This window comes from Echinops telfairi, unplaced genomic scaffold, assembly GCF_000313985.2.
Source record: "Echinops telfairi isolate 266 unplaced genomic scaffold, ASM31398v2 ScPeMD7_7457;HRSCAF=8495, whole genome shotgun sequence".
Lineage (NCBI taxonomy): Eukaryota > Metazoa > Chordata > Mammalia > Afrosoricida > Tenrecidae > Echinops > Echinops telfairi.
Window position 1 is genome coordinate 787,430 of NW_022111357.1, and position 20,169 is coordinate 807,598.

The 20,169-nt window shown below is 44.9% G+C and overlaps 1 protein-coding gene across 1 annotated transcript in view; it reads right to left on the bottom strand.

Annotated features, from left to right (window-relative positions):
* Positions 1-2,146: 2,146 nt before the first annotated feature.
* Positions 2,147-20,169, bottom strand: part of RIMKLA (ribosomal modification protein rimK like family member A) — a 36,327-nt gene continuing 18,304 nt past the window's right edge. The window contains exons 2-5 of the mRNA XM_004704922.2: positions 18,058-18,288; positions 14,076-14,162; positions 8,836-9,039; positions 2,147-4,496 (exon numbers count right to left, since the gene is read on the bottom strand). Of these exons, the coding sequence (XP_004704979.1) occupies positions 4,006-4,496; positions 8,836-9,039; positions 14,076-14,162; positions 18,058-18,288 (1,013 nt within the window). The 3' untranslated portion in view covers positions 2,147-4,005. The remainder of the gene's footprint in view (positions 4,497-8,835; positions 9,040-14,075; positions 14,163-18,057; positions 18,289-20,169) is intronic.

A 20,169-nucleotide genomic window follows, 5' to 3' on the forward strand; every position in this document is an offset into this window, starting at 1 on the left:
TGGCTAAGGATTCACTCTCCAGGCTGGCTCCGGCTGACCCAGGCATGGTACCCTGGCCCATGCTCTTCTGGAAGGGTTAGCTGGTATTTAAGCAATCCTGGAGCACCCAGCCTAGCTGCTTCCCCCGTTCCTGGAGTTGCTTTCTGTGTTCTCAAGGTAAGAATTCGTCAGGACTTGGAAGGGGGCCAGGATGAGGCATGCTCCTCTCAGTTCTCCAGGGGAAATGGGAATATATGCATCTCAGAATCTTTATACAACAAATAGCTTCAAAGGCCCTCCCTGTAATCAACAGATATTCCTGATTCTTTCACTCAACTCACAGAAGTAATTTCTTCCTCCTTCCCATCAGAATGCCCGATGATCCCAATTTCTTATCTTCATGAAATGGCATGAAACTATCCTAGACCTTTCTTCTTCCCTTTCCTCCTGGCCCCACCCCCCATTATCGTGGAATCCCCACTTAGGGAGACCCATGGCTTCTGGTCCACAGGGAGGCCTGTGAAAGCCAGAACTTGGCGAGTCCGCCTTGTTATTCCAGGTCTCACAAGTTTTGTCCTTCATAGGGTGTGGTCAGACCACTTCTCTACCACTCGCTTTAGTGGACATTTGAGTGGTCCTTCTCTGCCAGGTTTCTGCCTTGCACAAGTTCCGGCTCTTTGCAGGATGTAAGGCATTGCTTATCATATCCTAAATCCCCTCATCCATACTCTAGAAACTCCATAGGCCCTAGTAATTGGACAGATGGCACAAAGACATTTTTCCCAGATGCAAAATCAGGTATATATTGCCATTATTGCGCTACTGGTATTTGAGTTTTGACCAGATTAAAAATGGTACTTCCAGACACGAGGAAACCATTTTTAGACAGTGCCATCTATATTACATAAGGAAGACTTTGCTAGTGGGCATAGGAGGGAGGGTTTGGGGTTATCTCTAACACACCAGAAGCCTGTTTGAATACATAAACAGCCTTATTCCTTTCAGGTCTTAAGTTTCCTTAGGTAGAAGCAAGACTTCCAAGAAGCTGCATTCTTATTTCAGGGGACCCCTCCACTGTTTAAGATGCTTAAGCCAAGAATTCACAGCCTCTTGCTTCCGCAAGCCCCTCAGAGGGGGGATGATGGGAAACATGGAAAACAGGTGTACGAGGTCTTCTGCAGCCACTTTTCATACAGTGTGTCCTCCTCCTTTATTTCTACTTTAGCGCACTCTCAAGAGGTAGTACCAGTTGCTACTGAGTCAATTCCAATTCAAGGTGACTCCTTGTGTCAGAGTAGGGCTCAATAGGGTTTTCAATGACTGATTTTTCAAAGTAGAGCAGCAGGCCTTTCTTTGCAGGCAACTCTGGTTCTTCTTGAACTTCCAACCCAAAGGTACATCGAGCGCATTAGCCATTTGTACCACCCAGTGATTCCCTACCCAGAAAATGGCCAGACGGAGGCAGAGTGAATGTCTGTATAAAGTTAATGGACTAGGTAGGAGAGTCAGCTGCACCAGTACCTGGCGAACGCTGCACTCCGTGACTTTCTTGTAGACCTTGTGGGCAGCTGTGACAAGTGTGTTTTCGCTACCCGGCTAACGTTCACCAGGCCCATGGCCAAACTACAGTATGGGCAGCCCTAGGGAGAGGTGATGAACCAGCTGGCATCATTTAGCCCTTTTCCTAAACAAGGCCAGATTCCAGGTGGCAATGCCAGTCCCTGGAAAACTGGCTCTGTTAGCAACAGAAGCTGGAAGCACGTTCTGGTTGTATTGGGGCTCTGCTAGCATCCTTTTAGATGAAGGCGGCGAGGCTTGGCCTACACTAAATCACAGACGCGAGGGATGCAACTCTCGGACGTCATCTCTTGGTTCAAATGTTTAGGTAGAGAGCATCTGGCCACGTCAAGATCAGACCCAAACTTATCCTGCCTCTCAGCCCTCCTGAAGTGGTAAAGATAAGGTTCATGTCTTCACCTATGTAAAAGAAGAGCATTACCATGTTTCAAAGTACAAGACAGGTTGCTGGTTATAGGTCAGTGACGTGTGCACAATGTTGGACTGCATCTGAACTATGACGGTGTAGCATGGCATCTCCATTAAACGTACCATACATTTCCCAGACATGCACAGCGGGTCCTTGGTGCGGTTGGTCTTAGTCACAGTATTTAAAAAGTCAAATACTATTTGAATGTGTTGTAAAAAAAAATGCCATTATTTGGTTTCTATATATTTCACATTTACAGAAGAATAAATACAAGATGTGACTGTGAGACAGTGTACAAGAACTGACATATCCAAATGACTGTTGTTGCTTTGGGAAGACATGAGTTCAGTCCAGGAAGACATTTCTAGAACCTTCTTGGAAAAATGCCCATTTATAAGCTTCCTTAATGTTAGCAAATCTTTGTCCTTTAAGCATAGGCTCATTTTTTTGAGGGATGAATTGAGAGGGGGGAAGAACAGCCAAAGACTATTAGACAGTAAGCCTGATAGACAAAATGGATGGTGATGTTTGGGACTATGTCTAGTGGTGGGGAGGGAGCAAGTATCAAAGAACAGTGTCTGACTGTAAAGCTGTGGGGCCTCTTCCTGTGCATGGCTTCCAAGATATTGCCAAATAGGAGCCCTAGATGTTCCTGTTACATGCAATATTGCAGGTCAAGAGCATAGTCTCTCAGGAAAAGAACTCCAATGATGGTAACTCTGAAATGCATACAGGCTGGTGGGGGAGCCTTACATATTTATAGTCATACTCTGTATAAACAGGCGTGGAAAATGCCATTTCCATGAGTGGTCCCAAGGGAAGGACCATCATCTCCTGCTTAAGGAGTTAAAACGAAAAGCACTTGGTGTCTGTTCCACATTAGGTTCCCTGCCCCCCTGCAAAAAAAAAAAAAGTGCAATGAGTAATTAATTTCTGATACCTGAGTCTCTCCAGTTTGGAAAACTTGGTAAAGGCAGGTCTATGGAGCCCGGATAAGACTAGGCTGTCAAGCAGAGTGCAGTGTGCTTTCAATGGCTCTACTAACACAAACATACAATATAAATAAACCAATACATACAGCAAACACAACAAAACCTCATACAATAAAACCTCCTACAGCGATGTTGTACACAAAATTTCGGAAGAACAATTATCTTCCAGTAGCTTTCTGTGAGTCCACTGAAAGAGAAGTCTATGGGGTTGGATCCTACTACACGCTCAAGAAATAAAGTGTGGCCACTAGCTCACTGGAGTCCATTTCCAGCAGAGGCCAAAGGCAGCAAAGGTTCAAGAGCCGCTGGGGCTGGCATTCGTTGAAGCAGGGTCTATACACTAGGAGTGGGATCAAAGCAGTTTGTAGAAAGCTCCATTTATAAAGCAGGGCATTTGCCAAGCAGTGCTATGCTAGCTCACTTTCTACAAAGTGCTTCATTGGAAATGTTAACTAGGAAGCTCCTTGAAACACCGTATCCTGAGTGTGGGAGAACTATGGTCAAGATGGAGCAGAGATAGATCTTCTCATAGTGTCTGAGTCATGAATTCGCCAACCTCCCTCGCGCTCTCTCTCACACACACCGATGAGAACATTACTGCAGTCACCACTACCATCCCCGCCCCACCCCCGCCTCTTCTGCTCACACCTCCGTCCTGAACAGTGTTCAGAGTACAGTATTCCCAGGAGGCACTCTGAGGTCATGGGCTCTACTCCACAAAGCCAGAAGCAGCAGCAAGACAGAGTCAGCGCCTGACAGCCAGCGGCAGTTTCCAAGGGCTTGCAGCAGATGTGGGCTCAAATCGATCAGGCAGGATGTTGGGTTTTTTTGGTGCATGTTTTTATCTTGTCTTTGTAAAACAAACAACAAAACCACACAGCTAGACTGTTTGCTTAAATCATCGTTGGAAAGACAGCTGCATGCCCAGATGGGATTTCTAGTTTCGGTGCAAAGGAAATCACGTGCTTCTAGATTTTATTCTCTCAAAACTACCAGGGACGCAGGAGGATTTGGTTCAAATGCTGCCGGAAAAAAGAAATGAGGAATTCACTTCAGTTTTAATTCAGAAGCAATCCTGTGGTTCATGTTGTAGCCAGGCTCAGGCAGTCCGGATGGTGGGACCCCGGTTGTGCTGGCGGAGGGAGCTTGGATCTCCCCCAGTTCGGGCTCACTCTCACTCGAGGTAGACCCATTATTGATAGCGTAGATGCTCCCGGGGACTCCCTGAGCTGCAGCACAGCCGTCTGCCTCCTTCAGCTCCATGGGGCCAGACAGTCCTGGGAGGAGGGCCATCTTCCCAGTCTGCCTGCTTGGCAGCAAGGACAGGGTGTAGTCTGCAATGATCCCACCCACATCTAAGTGGCACGCCTGGTCGAAGGCAAGGAAACCCACGTTGGCGTTGGCCTCGCACACCACGAAGGAGCCATCATCCATGATGAGGAGATCAATACCACAGAAGTCCATGTCCAGGATGTTGGACACTTGAATGGCCAACTGCTTGCCTTGCTCCGTCAGTGGGCACATGACGCCCACGCCACCTGTGGGGGAAAGCACAGGGCTGTGACCGGGACAAATAACACTGACAAGGAGTCAAAGGGCTCTTCCAATAAGAGATGAGAGAATGCAGACAATCAGGCAGTGAGACGGGCATTTGAATGATCGGTAACAAAGTCTGGATCTAGATCCCATGGGAGAGTAACATGGTTACCTCTTGTCAAGGAATTCTAAAAGCCTTTATCTTTTGACCCAGTCATCTTCCCACTACCTAGCAATCTTAAAGAAATTATCTTATGGACAGGAAAACGAAAGGCTTTTACACAAATATGTTGATTGCACTGTTATTTAAAATATCAAAAATATATAGTGCCTGGTAGATCAGATAGTAAGTCTTCAACAAGCATTTGTACAATAAAGAGTTGAAATGTCTGGCAAAACAGGAAAACAGGACACAACCACTAATGATAACGCTCATAGAGAATGTATCCTCTCATGGAGCCAAAATTGAGAAGGACTAAAGACTGTATAATATGACCATGGCTATGACAACAGATAGGTTCAGAAAAAAATTCCGGGGAAAATAATATCAAAAGAATAACTGTGGTAATGAAAAAGAAAACAAAGAAACAAATAAAAAAGACAAAATATTAACTGTGGTTCTTCCTAAGGAGCCCTGGCAGTGTGGTGGTTATACTCTGGGCTGCGGTCCATTGGTCAACAACTCCTGACCACCAGCACTGCCGCAGGACAAAGCTGGGCTCCCTACTCCCGTAATGGCAGTAGTCTCAGAAATCCATAGGGACTAGCTATCCGTCAGCACTGACTCTGGCAGTGAGTTTGCCTTGGTTTGGTGGTTACTTCTAGATGAGATTCATGATAAATATATTTTTTAATTTGGCTTTCCCATAGTTTCCAAATTTTCAGCATTAATTTTTTTTTCCGGAAGAAAGCGATAGAAAAGACTTGTAAGACAAAACTCTGCCCCAAGGAGAGAAAATTTCGGATTGCCTTAACTTGCTAAGAAGATTGAATCGCTTCTCTTTCACCCCGCTGCAAAGAGTTAAGTTTTGAATTCTCAGGAGCAGTGACTAATGTCTTTACCTTCATACTGTCCTTCCCCACCTATGACATTGTGAAAGGAAGAAGTGATAAAACAGTTTCAAAACAGCTTACCAAGATAAACAACATGAATAAATTATTAGTTTCTGCAGTTTCTAGATGAAAAATTGATTTTGTCAAGTGACTGAAAAAGACAAAATAATAATACATAGTGTTCAATACTGCAGCACTATGCATGAATACCTTGAAAATTAAATGAGAGCCATAATGATCATAAGGCGGAAACCCCTGAACTGTCCATCCACAGACAAAAACGGATTAACAACATGTGGTACATCCATACACTGGAATACAGCAGTAAAGAGAAATGGGTTCCCGTGCAAGGCATCACATGGATGAACCTTGCAAAAATCACGCAGACTGACTCAAAAATGAGTCAGTCGCAAAAGGGTAAATACTGCGGGATCTCACTTATATCACATAAACAAGTGTGGTGCTGCTGTTTTTAGTTGCTATCAAGAGTTATTTCCAGCACATTTTTAATGCAGTTTCGGTGGTAAAATTAGGTGCCTCGGCTGATATTCAGGTCGGCTTATACTTGAGTATATATGGTAACCACTGGTGCCACCCAAGGACTGAGAAGCAAATACATATAAACCAAAATTAATATTAGTTACCAGGTGGAAGACCCCAGCACTGAACCAAAAGGTCAGAGGTTTGAACCCAACCTGCCCCCACCAGATGCTGCTTGGGAGAAAGAAGAGGCAGTCTGCTTCCTTCAGGATTTAGAGCCTTGGACACCCCATGGGGCAGCCACGTCAACCCCGTGTGTGTGTGTGTGTGTGGGGGGGTGGGGGTGGGGTGGGGTTTGTTTGTTTGACTGGAGGCGAGATGAAGCCGGCAAAGGGCACTTTTGCTTAGAAGATAGTGCATGTACATGAATGGTATATATTTTCATCATAAGAGTAAAAAAATCTTAAATAAGGTAACATGTCAGTGTGAATAAGATAACTGTGTCGATCTGCATCTCACATTTGCCTCTATCACGCTAAATAGTACAAGAACATTTTACAAGGATTCTAAATGGACTCTCCTTGATCTCTGCTACTACAGTTCCTGGCTGTTGCGATAATTCCTCTGCACGCAGTGCCACGTGGGCAGAATGGAGCTGCTCCCTGGGCTTTCAAGGTTGTGTGACGGTTCACAAGCAGACCAGCCTGCCTTGGAGCCTTCGGGTGGGTTCAAACCCCCAAGCTCTCCCTGAGCTAGTCCCTGAGTCCTCACGGTTTGCACTCTCCACTGCTCTCCACACTCCCAGAATCCACTTCAGGGCCTACTCGGGGCCGCTGCTCGATTTTTTTTTTTTAAATATTCCAACATATCAGTTCAGGTAATGAGGCTGACAATGTCTTTCTGTGATGGGGACAATAATTGAGCCCCATCTGTACACCATATATGAACCCTAGGTGAATGGGATGGAGTTATGCACTAAACTCAAATTGACTGCATCTTTCTAATTATATCTATGGTTAGAATATTATTTCTACACTATAAACTAGCATTTTAATCTCTCAGTGGAAAATGACTCAATGGCATAAAACGATTTAAAATTATAAAATATAAACAAAAAATTTAAGTGAAAATACAAAAGCTGTAGGCCTCTACTCAAGTACTCCCTCAACACAAGAGCACTTTGTTCTAATAAGCCGGCACGCTGAGATGCTTGCCTTCCCGACATGACAGCTGAAGACAAAGCTGATATGCAAATGTGATGAAGAAAGCTGATGGTACCTGGATGTCAAAGCATATAGCGTCTGGGGTCTTAAAGGCTTGAAGATAAGCAAGAGGCCATCTAGCTCAGAAGCAACAAAGCCCACATGGAAGAGGCATGCCAGCCTGTGTGATCACGAGGTGTCGATGGGATTAGGGGTTGGGCATCAGAGACCCAGAGCAAAAAATCATAATGTGAATGAGGTGGGAGGAGTGCGGAGTAGAGGCCCAAAGCCCATCTGTAAGCAACTGGACATTCCCTTACAGAAGGGTTGTGGGGAGAAGATGGGCCAGTCAGGGTGCAGTAGAGCACCAATGAAACATACAGCCTTCCTCTGGTTCTTTAATGCTTCCTCTCCCCCACTTTCATAACCCTAATTCTACCTTATGAATCTGGCTAGACCAGAGCCTGCACATGGGTACAGATAAGAGCTGGAAACACAAGGAATACAGGACAGATAAACTCCTTGGGGCCAATATTGAGAATAGCCATACCAGGAGGGGAAGGGGAAGGTGGGGGGAGAAAGGGGAGCTGATCACAATGAGCTACCTATAACTCCCTCCCAGGGGGATGGACAACAGACAAGGGGGTAAAGAGACATATTAGACAATGCAAGACATGAAAAATAATAATTTATAAATGACCAAGGGTTCATGAGGGAGGGAAGGAAAAAAATGAGGAGCTGATACCAAGGGCTTAACTAGAAAGCAAATGTTTTGAAAACGATGATGGCAGCATATGTACAGCTGTGCTTGCCACATGGATGGATGGATGGATTGTGATAAAAGTTGTACGAGCCCCCAGTAAAATGATTCATAGAAAACAGAAGAAAATGCAAAATCTGAAGACTCCTTCCACACCTTAGCTTGTTGTTGTTAGTTGTCATGAAGCTGGCCTGGCTCACAGGACTCCATGTGCTACAAGATCAGCCCACGCTGACCCACAGGGGTTTCACTGGCTGTCTTTCTGCTTTGTGTTGCTTCAGAAGTAGATCGCCAGGTCTTTCTTCCAAGTCCATCTACTTCCAGAAGCTCCAGGGTTAGATAAGTGTTAAGTAACCGAACTGAAAAGTGTTCGGCATCATAGCAACCTGCACGCCTCAGCGACAGATGAATGGTACCGAGCACCACTTGAGGGGCACTGGCCAGGAAATAAACCCAGGATTTCAGCCTGCCTCCTACCTTAGGCCTTCGATCCATGCTCTACCTACATGCCAGCTTTTCTGAAACACGAGTCTTTGTGCCACAACCTTGCTTAATGAAGCCCAGCTGCTACGTCCTAACAGCTACAGAACAGGGCTCAAACCCTGGTGTCCTGACACCCCTGCCCTGACGTCACAGCACTTAGACCATCTACCTCCTGCTGGACAGTTGCTGTTATTAGATGAGCTTGTTCAATCCACCTCTGAAGGCTTAGCAGCGGATACCTAACAGAGGGTCTGACTAGACAGTAGGGATTGATACCCATTTACTGAATGGGTCCAGACATCTCAGTAAAATACCATGGAGCCTTCCCTGACTACCAGCGGACTCTGAGCTTTGATACTGTACCGAGAGAGCAGTTGCTTTGCATCCGTCCATCCGTGGAGCAGCGGAGCATAGAGCCTATCACTTGGCCCCCTACGACCACCACCCGGATATCTTTTCCATGTGATTCTTTCACATACTTCTGGAACAGGTAGGGCGCATCATGGCGGATCAAATGGCAGATGTCTGAAAGATGATGCTTATCTCTTGCAAGAAAAACAGCTTTCCCTTTAAGAAGAAAGACAACAAATGAGTAAAAGTATATGAGAAGCCTCTAAACCCCAACCGGCCATCCCGACTTCCGGGCCCATAGGACATCCCATTCTTTCCCAACTTGTCTTGCTTTAGCCATGTTTATGTCTCTCGGACTTTAGACGCTGGCTTCTTATCGAATGGCCAGTCAACCTCATATTCTCTTCATTTTCCTCAGGTCTCCATAGGGTTAACCCTCTCCTCCCACCAGCACTGTATTTTCCAGAGGCAATATTCTAGAAACACAGGAGGGGCCAAAATACGACCCTAAGGATCTCAGCAACTCAGCTCCAAACACATTCCATCAGGCCCCAAGGCTGCAGAGTAGGTGGGGTCGAGCTCTAATTGATTTAAACCCTACGCTTGGCACACGGGGCAGCTGTCAAGGTTTATAGAACAGAATTTACTGAACACACTCTAGGAGGATTTCAAGTCTAGAAAGAGAGAGACCCACAGAGGGAGCTACAACATGCCGCAGCTTTAAGAAAGGTCTACGCAAACACACAAAAACACCAAATGGGAGCTCAAGGAAGGGAGCCCTTGACAAACATCCTTCCTCTTTTTACACACAGAGCTCTCTTATTGAGTACACTTATTTAATTGATAAAAGAACGGTCCATACTTCTATTGATGTCTGGGGAAAGTATTCCTTCTTGATTCCAAATTCGTTATTTTCTGCTTGAATCACCTATCCTTTCGTAATTATTTAGCCTCTGCTTTTCTATTTGCACAAGGATCCCCCTAGTGGCCCTGTGGGTTAGATGTTGGGCTGCTAACCTGAGCTACTCCTTGGGAGAAATGTGATCCTGTTCCCTTAAAGATTTACAGCCTCAGAAACCCCCTCTAGAGTCACTACAAGTCAGGATCCACTTGGTGGCCGTGGGTCTGGTTTCTAGCTGGTTTTCCAATTACACACGAGCTGACAGATATGTGCAGGGGACCCGTTAAGTTTGTTCTGCAAATCTGACACGGGCAGATCCCCTCTGAGCATTCTTTTGGCAAGGATGCAGCAATACGATAGGTTTCTTTAGTTTTGTGTGACTTCCTTAAAAGGAGTGGAACCATCCTAATAAGAAAGAGTGGTGAGCACCAGTCCCTGGATGGATGTAAGACTGAAGAATCACATTGCAACCATGTCATACTCAGAGCTCAATCATTCCTGAGATGGTTAGAGCCTAGGTGCTTACCAGGCCTGGAGGAAAGAGGCAAGTGACTTGAAGATGTCCAAGTGATAGTCCAGAGAGGCTGCACCATCAGCGAGTCATCAGTGTCCAGACAGCGCGGGCTGAGGACTGGGAAACCCTGCCAAGTAGGCAAGTGCCAAGGCTCGATCCATGACTACAGGAGCAGGACTCTGGACATCGGCATCAGGATCTCTGAAAACAGACGGCTGGGATTCCGAAATAGGCAATAGGGATCCTCTACGTCTTAAGTAGGAGTTTCAGCAGAGATGAGAGACAGAGATAGGGACTTGGTTCCTTGCTTCCTGACAAAGATGCTGTATTAACTATGGGGTGCAGTCCGTGGTTAATAAAGGAACTACCTTTTTAAGGCAAGGGTAGTGAAAACCAGGAAAGGGCATATTATGTGTCAAACACTTTGGCTTTTTAATAATTTTATGGTTACTTCACACTAGTCAAGTGAAACAGGGATTTAGCCCTATTTTATAGATGAAGGAAATAAGGGTCCATGGAATTAGCAATAGCTTGTTCCATCTGCTGCCTTTTTCAGATTTATCCCTACATACCAGACACAACGTTTAATTTAACAGCATATCTGAAAGAACAAAGTCAAGCCTCGAGATGCAATATTGAAAGATTCTATGGGCAGAATATTGAATGATGAAGCAACAAAAGAAGATGGGAGAATGTAAGAGTCACTGTACCCAAAAGAACCAGTCGACATCCCACCATTTCAGGAGGTAGCATCTGAGCAAGAACCAATCGTGCTGAAGGAAGAGCTCCAAACTGCACTGAAAGCCTCAGCCACCAACAGGGGTCCAGTACTTGGTGGGATATCAAATGAAATGTCCCAACAAGCTGAGGGAGCACGTACTCATCTATGCCAGGAAATATGGAAGACAGCTACTTGACCAACTGACTGGAAGAGATCCATTTTTGTACTCAAAGAAAGGTGACCCAACAGAATGCCCAAACTATAGAACAATAGCACTGATACCACATGTGTGAAACATTTTGCTGAAGATCATCCAACAAAGGTTGCAGCAGTACATTGATAGGGAGCTGCCAGAGGTTCAGGCCAAATTAAGAAGAGGATGTGGAACAAGGGATATCATTGCTGATGTCAGGTGGATTTTTGGATCAAGGCAGAGTATACCAAAAAGATGTTTACTTGTGTTTCATTGACGATGCCAAGGTATTCAACTGTGTAGATCATAACAAACTGTAATAGCCTTGAGAAGAATGGGAATCCCAGAACACTTCAATGTGTTTATGTGGATGTTGTCCATGGATCAAGAGGCAGTTGTATGAACAGAACAAGGGAACACTGCATGTTTTAAAATCAGGAATGGTGTGTGTCAGAGTTGTAGCCTCTCAGCATACTTACTCAATCAGTATGTTGAGCAAATCATCAGAAAAGCTGGATTCTGTGAAGAAGAATGTGGCAGTAGGATTGGAGGCAGGCTTATTAACAACTTGCAATATGCAGATGACACAACTTTGCTTGCTGAAAGTGGGGAGGCACTGAAGCGCTTGCTGTTGAAGATAGGATGTTAGTCTTCGATATCGATCATGACTCAACGTGAAGAAGACCAAAACCCTCACAGCTGGATGAACAGGTCACATCATGATAAATGGAGAAAGGTTGAAGCTGTCGAGGATTTTGTCTTGGTTGGATCCACAATCAGTGCTCATGGAAACAGCGGTCGAGATATAAAAAGATGTATTGCATTAGGTAAATCTACTGCACAAGACTTCTCTAGAGATTGAAAAGCAAGGACGTTACTTTCAGGACTAGGTGTGGCTGACGCAGCCATGGTATTTTCAATTGAATCATATGCATGTGAAAGTTGAACGTGGAATAAGGACGACCGGAGAAGAATCTATGCACTTGAGTTGTGGTGCTGGAGAAGACTATTGAATGTACCAAGGAACACTGATTCATGATGATGACTCTTGAAAACATTATGCTGAAGGAGAGAAGCCAGGTATAAAAGCCTATATATATATAAAAGCCTATATACTTGCAATTCCATTTATATGAAATACCCAAAATATATAAACCAATAGCTGGGGCAGGAGGGGCGAAATGGGATCCACCGCTAGTGGGGCCAGGATGGTTTGTTTTTCTGAGTGAGTATTCTGGAATGACCCAGAGGTGGCAGTTCCACCACAAAACCTGCTAAAAACCGCTGAAGTGTGCACTTAAAAATGGTAGGTGAATTATATCGTGATTTAAAAAAACTTTAAATAGATAGTATGTATCCTTTTGAATTTCTGTTGATGATCTGTCTTCCTTTTCCAGAATGTAAACTCCTCAGGGACAGGACTTTTTGTTTTGTTCCCTTCTGGATCCCCAGAGCTTAGAATAGCACCTGGCATCACAGGTCCTCGGGAAATCTTGAGTGGCTGACTTAACGTCAGCGCTGCAGCCTCTCCAAATCCTTCAAGGAAACCCGCCTCACCGCCCAGACTCATTTCCTTCCTCTTCAGTGGGACTCCTCAACTCCAAATTAAATCTGCTTCTGTATGCTTTCTCACGAATGCCCACCATCTCAAATTCCACACTCCAGCTTCAGTTCCTTTTCCTTCCACCAGAGCCTTCGGGGCCTTGTGGCAGAGGTGGCCTCCGGCTCCATTAGATTCAGGCAGGTCTGGTGGCGTGCTTGTGATGGTGCACATCACACTGCTGTACGTACACTGATCTCTGCACATTTGAACTCCTGGAAAGTAGTGAATGTGCCTGGTGGTTTCTATTTCACAGTCTCTAAAATTACAGCAATCACAACTTACACGTTTCTTAGTGACTTCTCCCCACTCAGGATGTCCTGGGCAGGTTAGCATGCTTATGTGCTCCAGCAGAACTCTGTTCTGCTATATACATCCTACCCAACAATTTCTTTGTTCCCATTCCATACTGAGCACTGGATTAGGCCGTGCAGAGATGGAGATACAAAGGACTTGGTTTCAACCCTGGGCCAGCTCAAATTTTGCTACATAAAGCTGTACGCGTATTAGTTGCTAAGTAGCTATGGAAACAAAGGAGACAACAATTAATTTGTCTGGAAGAGAGGGAGGCAATCCATTGAGCTTGCCATAAAGGATAATAAGCAGGTGGGCGGAAGAAGACGGAAGCAAAGGAAAAGGGCAAACATTCAAAGAGAGGAAAAGACATAGTGTGTTGGGTGGTCAAGAAGTGGATTCCGGTATTCCAGAATGATTGTGTTATGGAAGGCTCATTTAGGGACTGAGGACAGACAAGCCTTCAAAGGAAGGTGGAACTGTAAGTGTAGGGTCTTCAGGGCCATGATGAGGGTAGGGACTTTGTTTAATCAGCAACACCGGCTCCTGGGAGGGTTTTGAGCAAGGGAGAGACAAAATTAATATGCTTCTGAGAAATGGTTCTAAAAAAGAAGAGAGGATGCTCTAGGAGTAGAAGGAGCCCTAGTGGCATAGTGGTTATGTGTTGGGCTGTGGTCCACAAGGTCAGTAGTTCAAAACCACCAGCCACTCCTCAGGAGAATGATATCACTTTCTATTCCCCTAAAGAGTGACAGTCTCAGGAACTCCCAGGGGCAGCTCTACTCTGCCCCACAGGGTCTCTGTGAGTCGGCATCAACTCGATGGCCCTGAGTTAGGTTCTTTGGTTCTAGAAGTGGACTTTGGCAAACCTGAGTCAAGCCAGGAATTGGGTGCAATTGGGTGCAATTGTCCAGGAGAAATGACACTGGGAGCTCTTCGTGGATGACTTCCATCCCTCCCAGCAGCACCGCTGCCGATCTCGTGAGCCTTGCCCAGAGGGGCTGCAAAAGGCCCGGGAGCAGCACTCACCCTGGTGCCCTCGAGTGCTCTTCACCACCACTGGGTAGCCCAGGGGCTCGGCTTCGTCAATCATTTTTGAAAAGTCTTCATGCCCACCTGCCAAGAGAAGGTGAAGGTCAGTGATGGTGAGGTTGATGGTCAGCTGAGCACTCCTGTGGAAATTCTTGCGACGCTGAGTGTCTCTCTGACGAAAGCCATTTAAAACCAATACCCATGTACCATGTACCTCTAATGGAAAAGGTTGGGCTCGAGAGAGAAAAGGAACCACCATTTATCAGGTATCTCCTACATGGTGAAGGCGTCACATGTTCAAGTCCTCCTCATAACCTTCCACTAAGTAGGTACTCCGCACACACCCCCACCCCCCAGCCCCTTTAAAGATCATGGTGATTAGAATTCTATGCTCCAAGATTCCTAGCCCCTGGTGCCCATCACGTCTACCAAGGTGGAGTCACCGTAGGAGAGAACAGAACTGCCCCTAGGGTTTCCGTGTCTGCAATCTTTCCAGAAGCAGATTTCGACATCTTTCTCCTTCAGAGCAGCTGGTGGATCTGAAGCATCAATCTTTCAATGAACAGCTGAGCACTGAATTACTGCACCACAGGGGTCCCCTGGTGTATATGCTTTATAGCCCCTCCCTTGAGCGCGGGAAGAACCCGTGACTAAGGTGGGATAGCATTCCCATGATTAGAATGTAACGTAAAATGAATATTAATCAGCTGACTTGGAGTTTATCAAAAGAGAGGTTATCCTGGGTGAGCCTGATCTAACCAGGTCAACTTTTTACAAGGTGATGCAGCAAAGAGACTGGTCTGGAAGGAGCAAACCGCCATGGTGGAGAGTGAGCATGTGTTGGGAATGATGCGTTGTCTCTCCAAACTCAGAAGGATTCCAACTCATGGTGACCCTAGAGGGCAGAGTAGAACCGGCCCTGTGGGTGTCTGAGACTGTAACTCTTTACAGGAGTAGAAAGCCTCATCTTTCTCCTGAGGAGTGGTTAGTAGCTTTGAACTACTCACCTTGTGGTCCACAGCCTAATGTATACACACTTTGCTGCCCAGGGTGGCTCCAGGAGCTAAAAATGAACTATCTGTATATGTATATATATATGTAGATATAGATGTAGTTATAGATATAAATGATATAGATATATTTAAAGTCTTCATGCCCATCTACCAAAAAACAGTGAATGATGGCAGGTTGATGGTCAGGGAGTAGTCAGCTGACCGCCAAAAGGAAAGTAGGGATCTCAGTCCCCGAGCCATGAGGATGGAATTCTGCCAACAGCGAGCTGGAAAGATGACTGAGCAAGTTTGGCTGGGACTGCAGTCCCAGCCTGGTGAGACCTGAGCTGCGAACTCATGGCTAGACCTCTGACCGGCCGCAATTGTGCTGCAGTAGAAGGGTGTCTGTTCCACATTGCCAAGTCTGGGGTGACTTGGCAGGAAATTAACATCAAAAGAAACCAAACCTGGAGATTTGTCTCATTGAAAGTGAAGGTAGGACCCTGAAGCCAAAGTTTTAAATGGTCCCAGTATATCCCTTTAAGCCTTCATTTAAAAACTATGAGGGGGCTTCAAAAAATTTGAGGAAAAAACCCATTATCTTTCTATTGTCTTTTGCCATGAACTTATTGAAGGCCCTTTGTATAAACAAGGTGTATGAAAATCTTTCTAAATCATTTTATAGACTTCCTTGGCTTCCTAAGCATAAAATGTTGAATCTAATCTTTTCTTGATATTTTAGGGTCAGGGGCAGGGACCCTGATGAGTACCGCAATGCCCTCAGACCTACTGCGCGGCATCAAAGCAGCGTGCTTTTTGGCTCATGAACCTGGCTTGGATGGTTTCCCATCTTCCTTGCTGTCAGTACGTCAACAAGTTGTCAGGACGGAGGGCAGGAGCCTGCCTTCCTGCTTCTCCCTGTTCTGGTCTGACGGACAGAACTCGCTTGTGAAATGATTCCAAATGAGAGTCAGAGGACTTGCGTGATTGAGGTTGGATGCGCCTTGAGGTTTTGACACATTCTTTGACTTACTTTCGGTCTCCTTGCTAGTTCTCAAATATATCCTGGGTGAGTTTTGTACACAGTGGGATGAACCAGTGTTCTATTGCTGTTCTCAGGAATTTCCACCAATTTGGTGTCTTATCCTACAGTTCTGTGGGTGAAACACAGAACTCCCTAGGCTAAAATCCAGGTCTCAGCATGTCTGCATTCCTTTTGGAAGACTGTTTCCTTGCCTCTTCCAGCTTCTAGAGCAGGGGTCCTCAAACTTTTTAAACAGTTCACTGTCTTTCAGACCCATTGGAGGGCCGGATTACAGTTAAAAAAAAAAAACTATGAACAAATTCCTATGCACACTGCACATATCTTATTTTGAATTAAAAAAACAAACGGGGCAAAAACGACTGGCGGGCCGGATAAATGTCCTCGGCGGTCCTCCTGTGGCCCGCGGGGCCCGTAGTTTGAGGACCCCTGTTGTAGAGGGTCCCTGCAGTCCTTGGCTCATAGCCCCTTCCCTCTACCCACAACATCAGCAATGCAAGTCGACCCTGGTCACCCTCACCACTCTGACCTTTGCTAATCACGTCTCACTCTGACTCTCTTCTGCCTGTCTCCCACTTTTAAGGACTTTTGCGGCCACACAGATAATTCAGAATAAGCTTTCTATTTTTAAGCTCTGATCAGATTACCTCCTTGCTTACAGCCCTCAAGAACTTCCTATTACTCCCAGGACTAATTAACCTCCTTTAAATGATATAGAAGGGTCCTCCTTGTCTTTCCAGCCTTATATCCTAACTCTCTCCCCTCACATTTTATAAGCTGCTTGGATTACCATGCTTTTCTGCCTCTCAAAAACCAAACCAAAAATGTGCTGTAATTGAGTTGATTCCTATTCATAGTGATCCTATAGGGTAGAGTAGAATTGCCCCTGTAGAACATAGGCTGCTTATAGGATATAGTAGAACTGACTCTATGAGTTTCCAAAGGTATAAATCTCTAAGAGAGCAGAAAGCCTCTTTCTTCTCCCAAAGAGTGGCGGGTGGTTTTGAACTGCTGTTCTTTCAGATATCAGCCCAACACATACTCCACTATGGTACCAGGGCTCCTCTTGCTTTTAAGACCTTGTATGTGTTGCTTTCTGCTTAGACTACCCTTAGGTATCTGGGTAGTTTCCGTTAGTCTGGGTGGTACCTCTTTTTGGAAGATTCCCTCCATTGACTATTTTCTAAACTGTCTGGTACCCTGACCACCATGCACTAACTCTTCCCATGGCATGTACTACTGCACTGAAATGGCCTGGCTGTTTGCTGTGTTCCGCATCTTCTGAACGGGGACTACCTTGAGTGCAGGGTTTCCTTATTATACTAGTGAGATATCCAGAGGCTAGTATGGTGATTAGTACGCAGTGTCTGCCTGATAAATAGTTATTGATTGAAAGAAACAGGAGTGGGAACAGCGATACCAGAAGGGTAGGGAGAAGGTGGGGAGAGGAGGGGAGGAAGGAGGAACTGATCACAAAGATCGACACATAACCACCACCACCACCACCACCCCTTCCAGGGGGATGAACAACAGAAACCATGGGGGAGGGAGAAAATAATAATAATTCATAATTTATCAAGGGGTCATGGGGGGGGGAGGGAGGGAAAAATGAAGAGCTGATACCAAGGGCTAAGTAGAAAGTAAATGTCAAGAAAAGAATGATGGCAACATATGTACAAATATGCTTGAAACAATTGAAACATGAAGTATTATATGAGCTATAAGAGTCCCCAATAAAATGATTTTAAAATATTAAAAGAAAGAAAGAACGAAAGCATTTCAGACAGAGATAATGGCCATGGGGTAGACTCAAGATGCTGACTCATCTAAGACGAACAGAGTTTTATTGAAAAAGAATGAGATGCTAAATGGTTTCTGGCATGAGAAAACGGAGATGCAGGAGACTGGGAACAGTAACGTATAACCTTATTCTAAGGAGACTTACCATAGGAGAATGTGTCTGGCATGGGGACCCCATGTCCAGCCAGCTCTTGGAATGTCCAGAATTTGTTGATGCAGTTTAAAATACTCTGTGGGCGGTTGACTAAGCGGCAGCCCAGCTTCTCCAGGTGTCTCAAGACGGTGATGTCACTGTCTGATTGCACCGAGGGTGTGGACACCCGTACCAGCACCACATCTGGGAAAGTGGTGAGGGCCTTCTGGTTCAGCTGCAGTCCTACAACCGAAGGACAGATGTGAGATCGGGGCTTGCCCTTTCCTCAAGACCAAGCCCAGAGGGAAAATGGCTTTGAGAACGGCCCCCTGGGCATCCTGTTCTCACAAGAATACTGTCAACCCTGCACACCAAACAAATGTGCTGCGCATGATCCTGAGGAAACATAAAGGATTGAATAGGTGGGGGTGGGGTGGGGGTGGGGGCAGTAGCATATCAAGACTAACCCACACTAGAAGAATCCATAGGAGATAAAACAGGCTAGCACCTTCCTTCTGTGTAGTACTAGCATAGACCTCAAAGTGTAGGTCAGGAGGCTAAAGATTGAACTAAAAGGGTATGGTATAGATCACTGAAGAATCCGTTAGACCCTTTTATGTCATAATCTCAGAAAGCTTATCTAATTGGAATTAAATAACCATGTATAAGGTTGTTGTACCCACTTTATAATAAATGCAAAAATATATCCAGTGAAAACAGGGATCCAAAATGATAAATTATGCATTAGGATCTCAGTGATCCAAATAGAAATGGATTAGAAAAGGCTAGAAGGAATCTATGAACATTTTAACTGTGGATAAAGGATTATAGGTACTTCCTTTTCTATATTTTCAACTTGTCTGTATTTAAAAACATATTCACTTTACAATAATAATAAAATTAAAATTCATATAACAAAAACAAATTCATTAATCAGTAAAATTAGAATGCATACAAAGACAAGTGACCATGGGGTGAAAGAACTTGAGTCTGTGTTATACTTGGTGACCCAGGAGTAGAAGCTTGAAATAACACTCAGAGGACCAGGAGTATAGCCTCCAAATATCTGATGGGCTTCCTAGCAGAACTATCTGATTTGTCCTCTCCGAGAGACAGAGCGATCTGTACGAGCAAGATTTTGCCTGTCTTACTTACTGCTCTATCCCCAGCACCTACAACAGAGTCTGGTGTGAGAGAAGCCCTTGTTATTTTTTAATGGAATCCACGGGGAGATAGATGTGGATTCAGCAAAAGGGAAACTTTTCCACTGCCTTAGGATCAAATAGTCAAGGCTCATTAATCACTGGAGAATTGTTCAGAAGCATTCATGGCTCAAGTGGGTTCACAGCAACCTACTTGGCCCTTTTCAACCATGACATTGGATAATTCATATTACTTTAGGCATCTATGATGCCCTCAGCATTTGGAGATGGACTGACAGAAACAGAGAATTGGGTGAGGAAGGCAATGAGAAGAGAATTCAGGGAGTTACTTGGTCTGTGCTACCTAACTTGTAGTTGTTAGTTGCCATCAAGTCAATTCCAACCCATGGCAATTTCAAGGCTGTAATTTTTTTTTATTGTAACTAGATCAACAGGTTTGTTTTCAGAAGTGTATCTCGGTGGATTCAAACTACCAACCTTTTGGCTAGTAGTTGGGCATTTAACCATTTGCATTGAGTGAATTTACATCCAAGGAATCTCTAAATGCTCTAAAGAAACCTTTTAAATCCCAATTAACAGAACCACCTTTTTTCAGTCCTTAATCTAAATCATCTCCTGTTTCATAACTGATATACCATATAATCACTGAATTCCAAGAAACAAAACAAAATACTAATGAAGTTACAATCTCCCCACTGGGGAAAGATACTATCAGTAGAAAAGTGCTGAAAGCAAGCAAGCAAAACAAACCATAAAAACAAACACATGCTCTCCTGATTCTAAGAGATGCTTCGCTGATTTAAAAAAAGGAAGGTGGGGCAGAGGGGCAGATGTGACTATTCGGATGCTGACGGGGTGAGCCTAAGGAACAGGTACACCATTCTTACCTTCACGTTGCCTTCAGAAAACAGTGTCATTTGTATATGCTTTTATTGTCTTTGAAAAGTGCCTTTAGTACTGA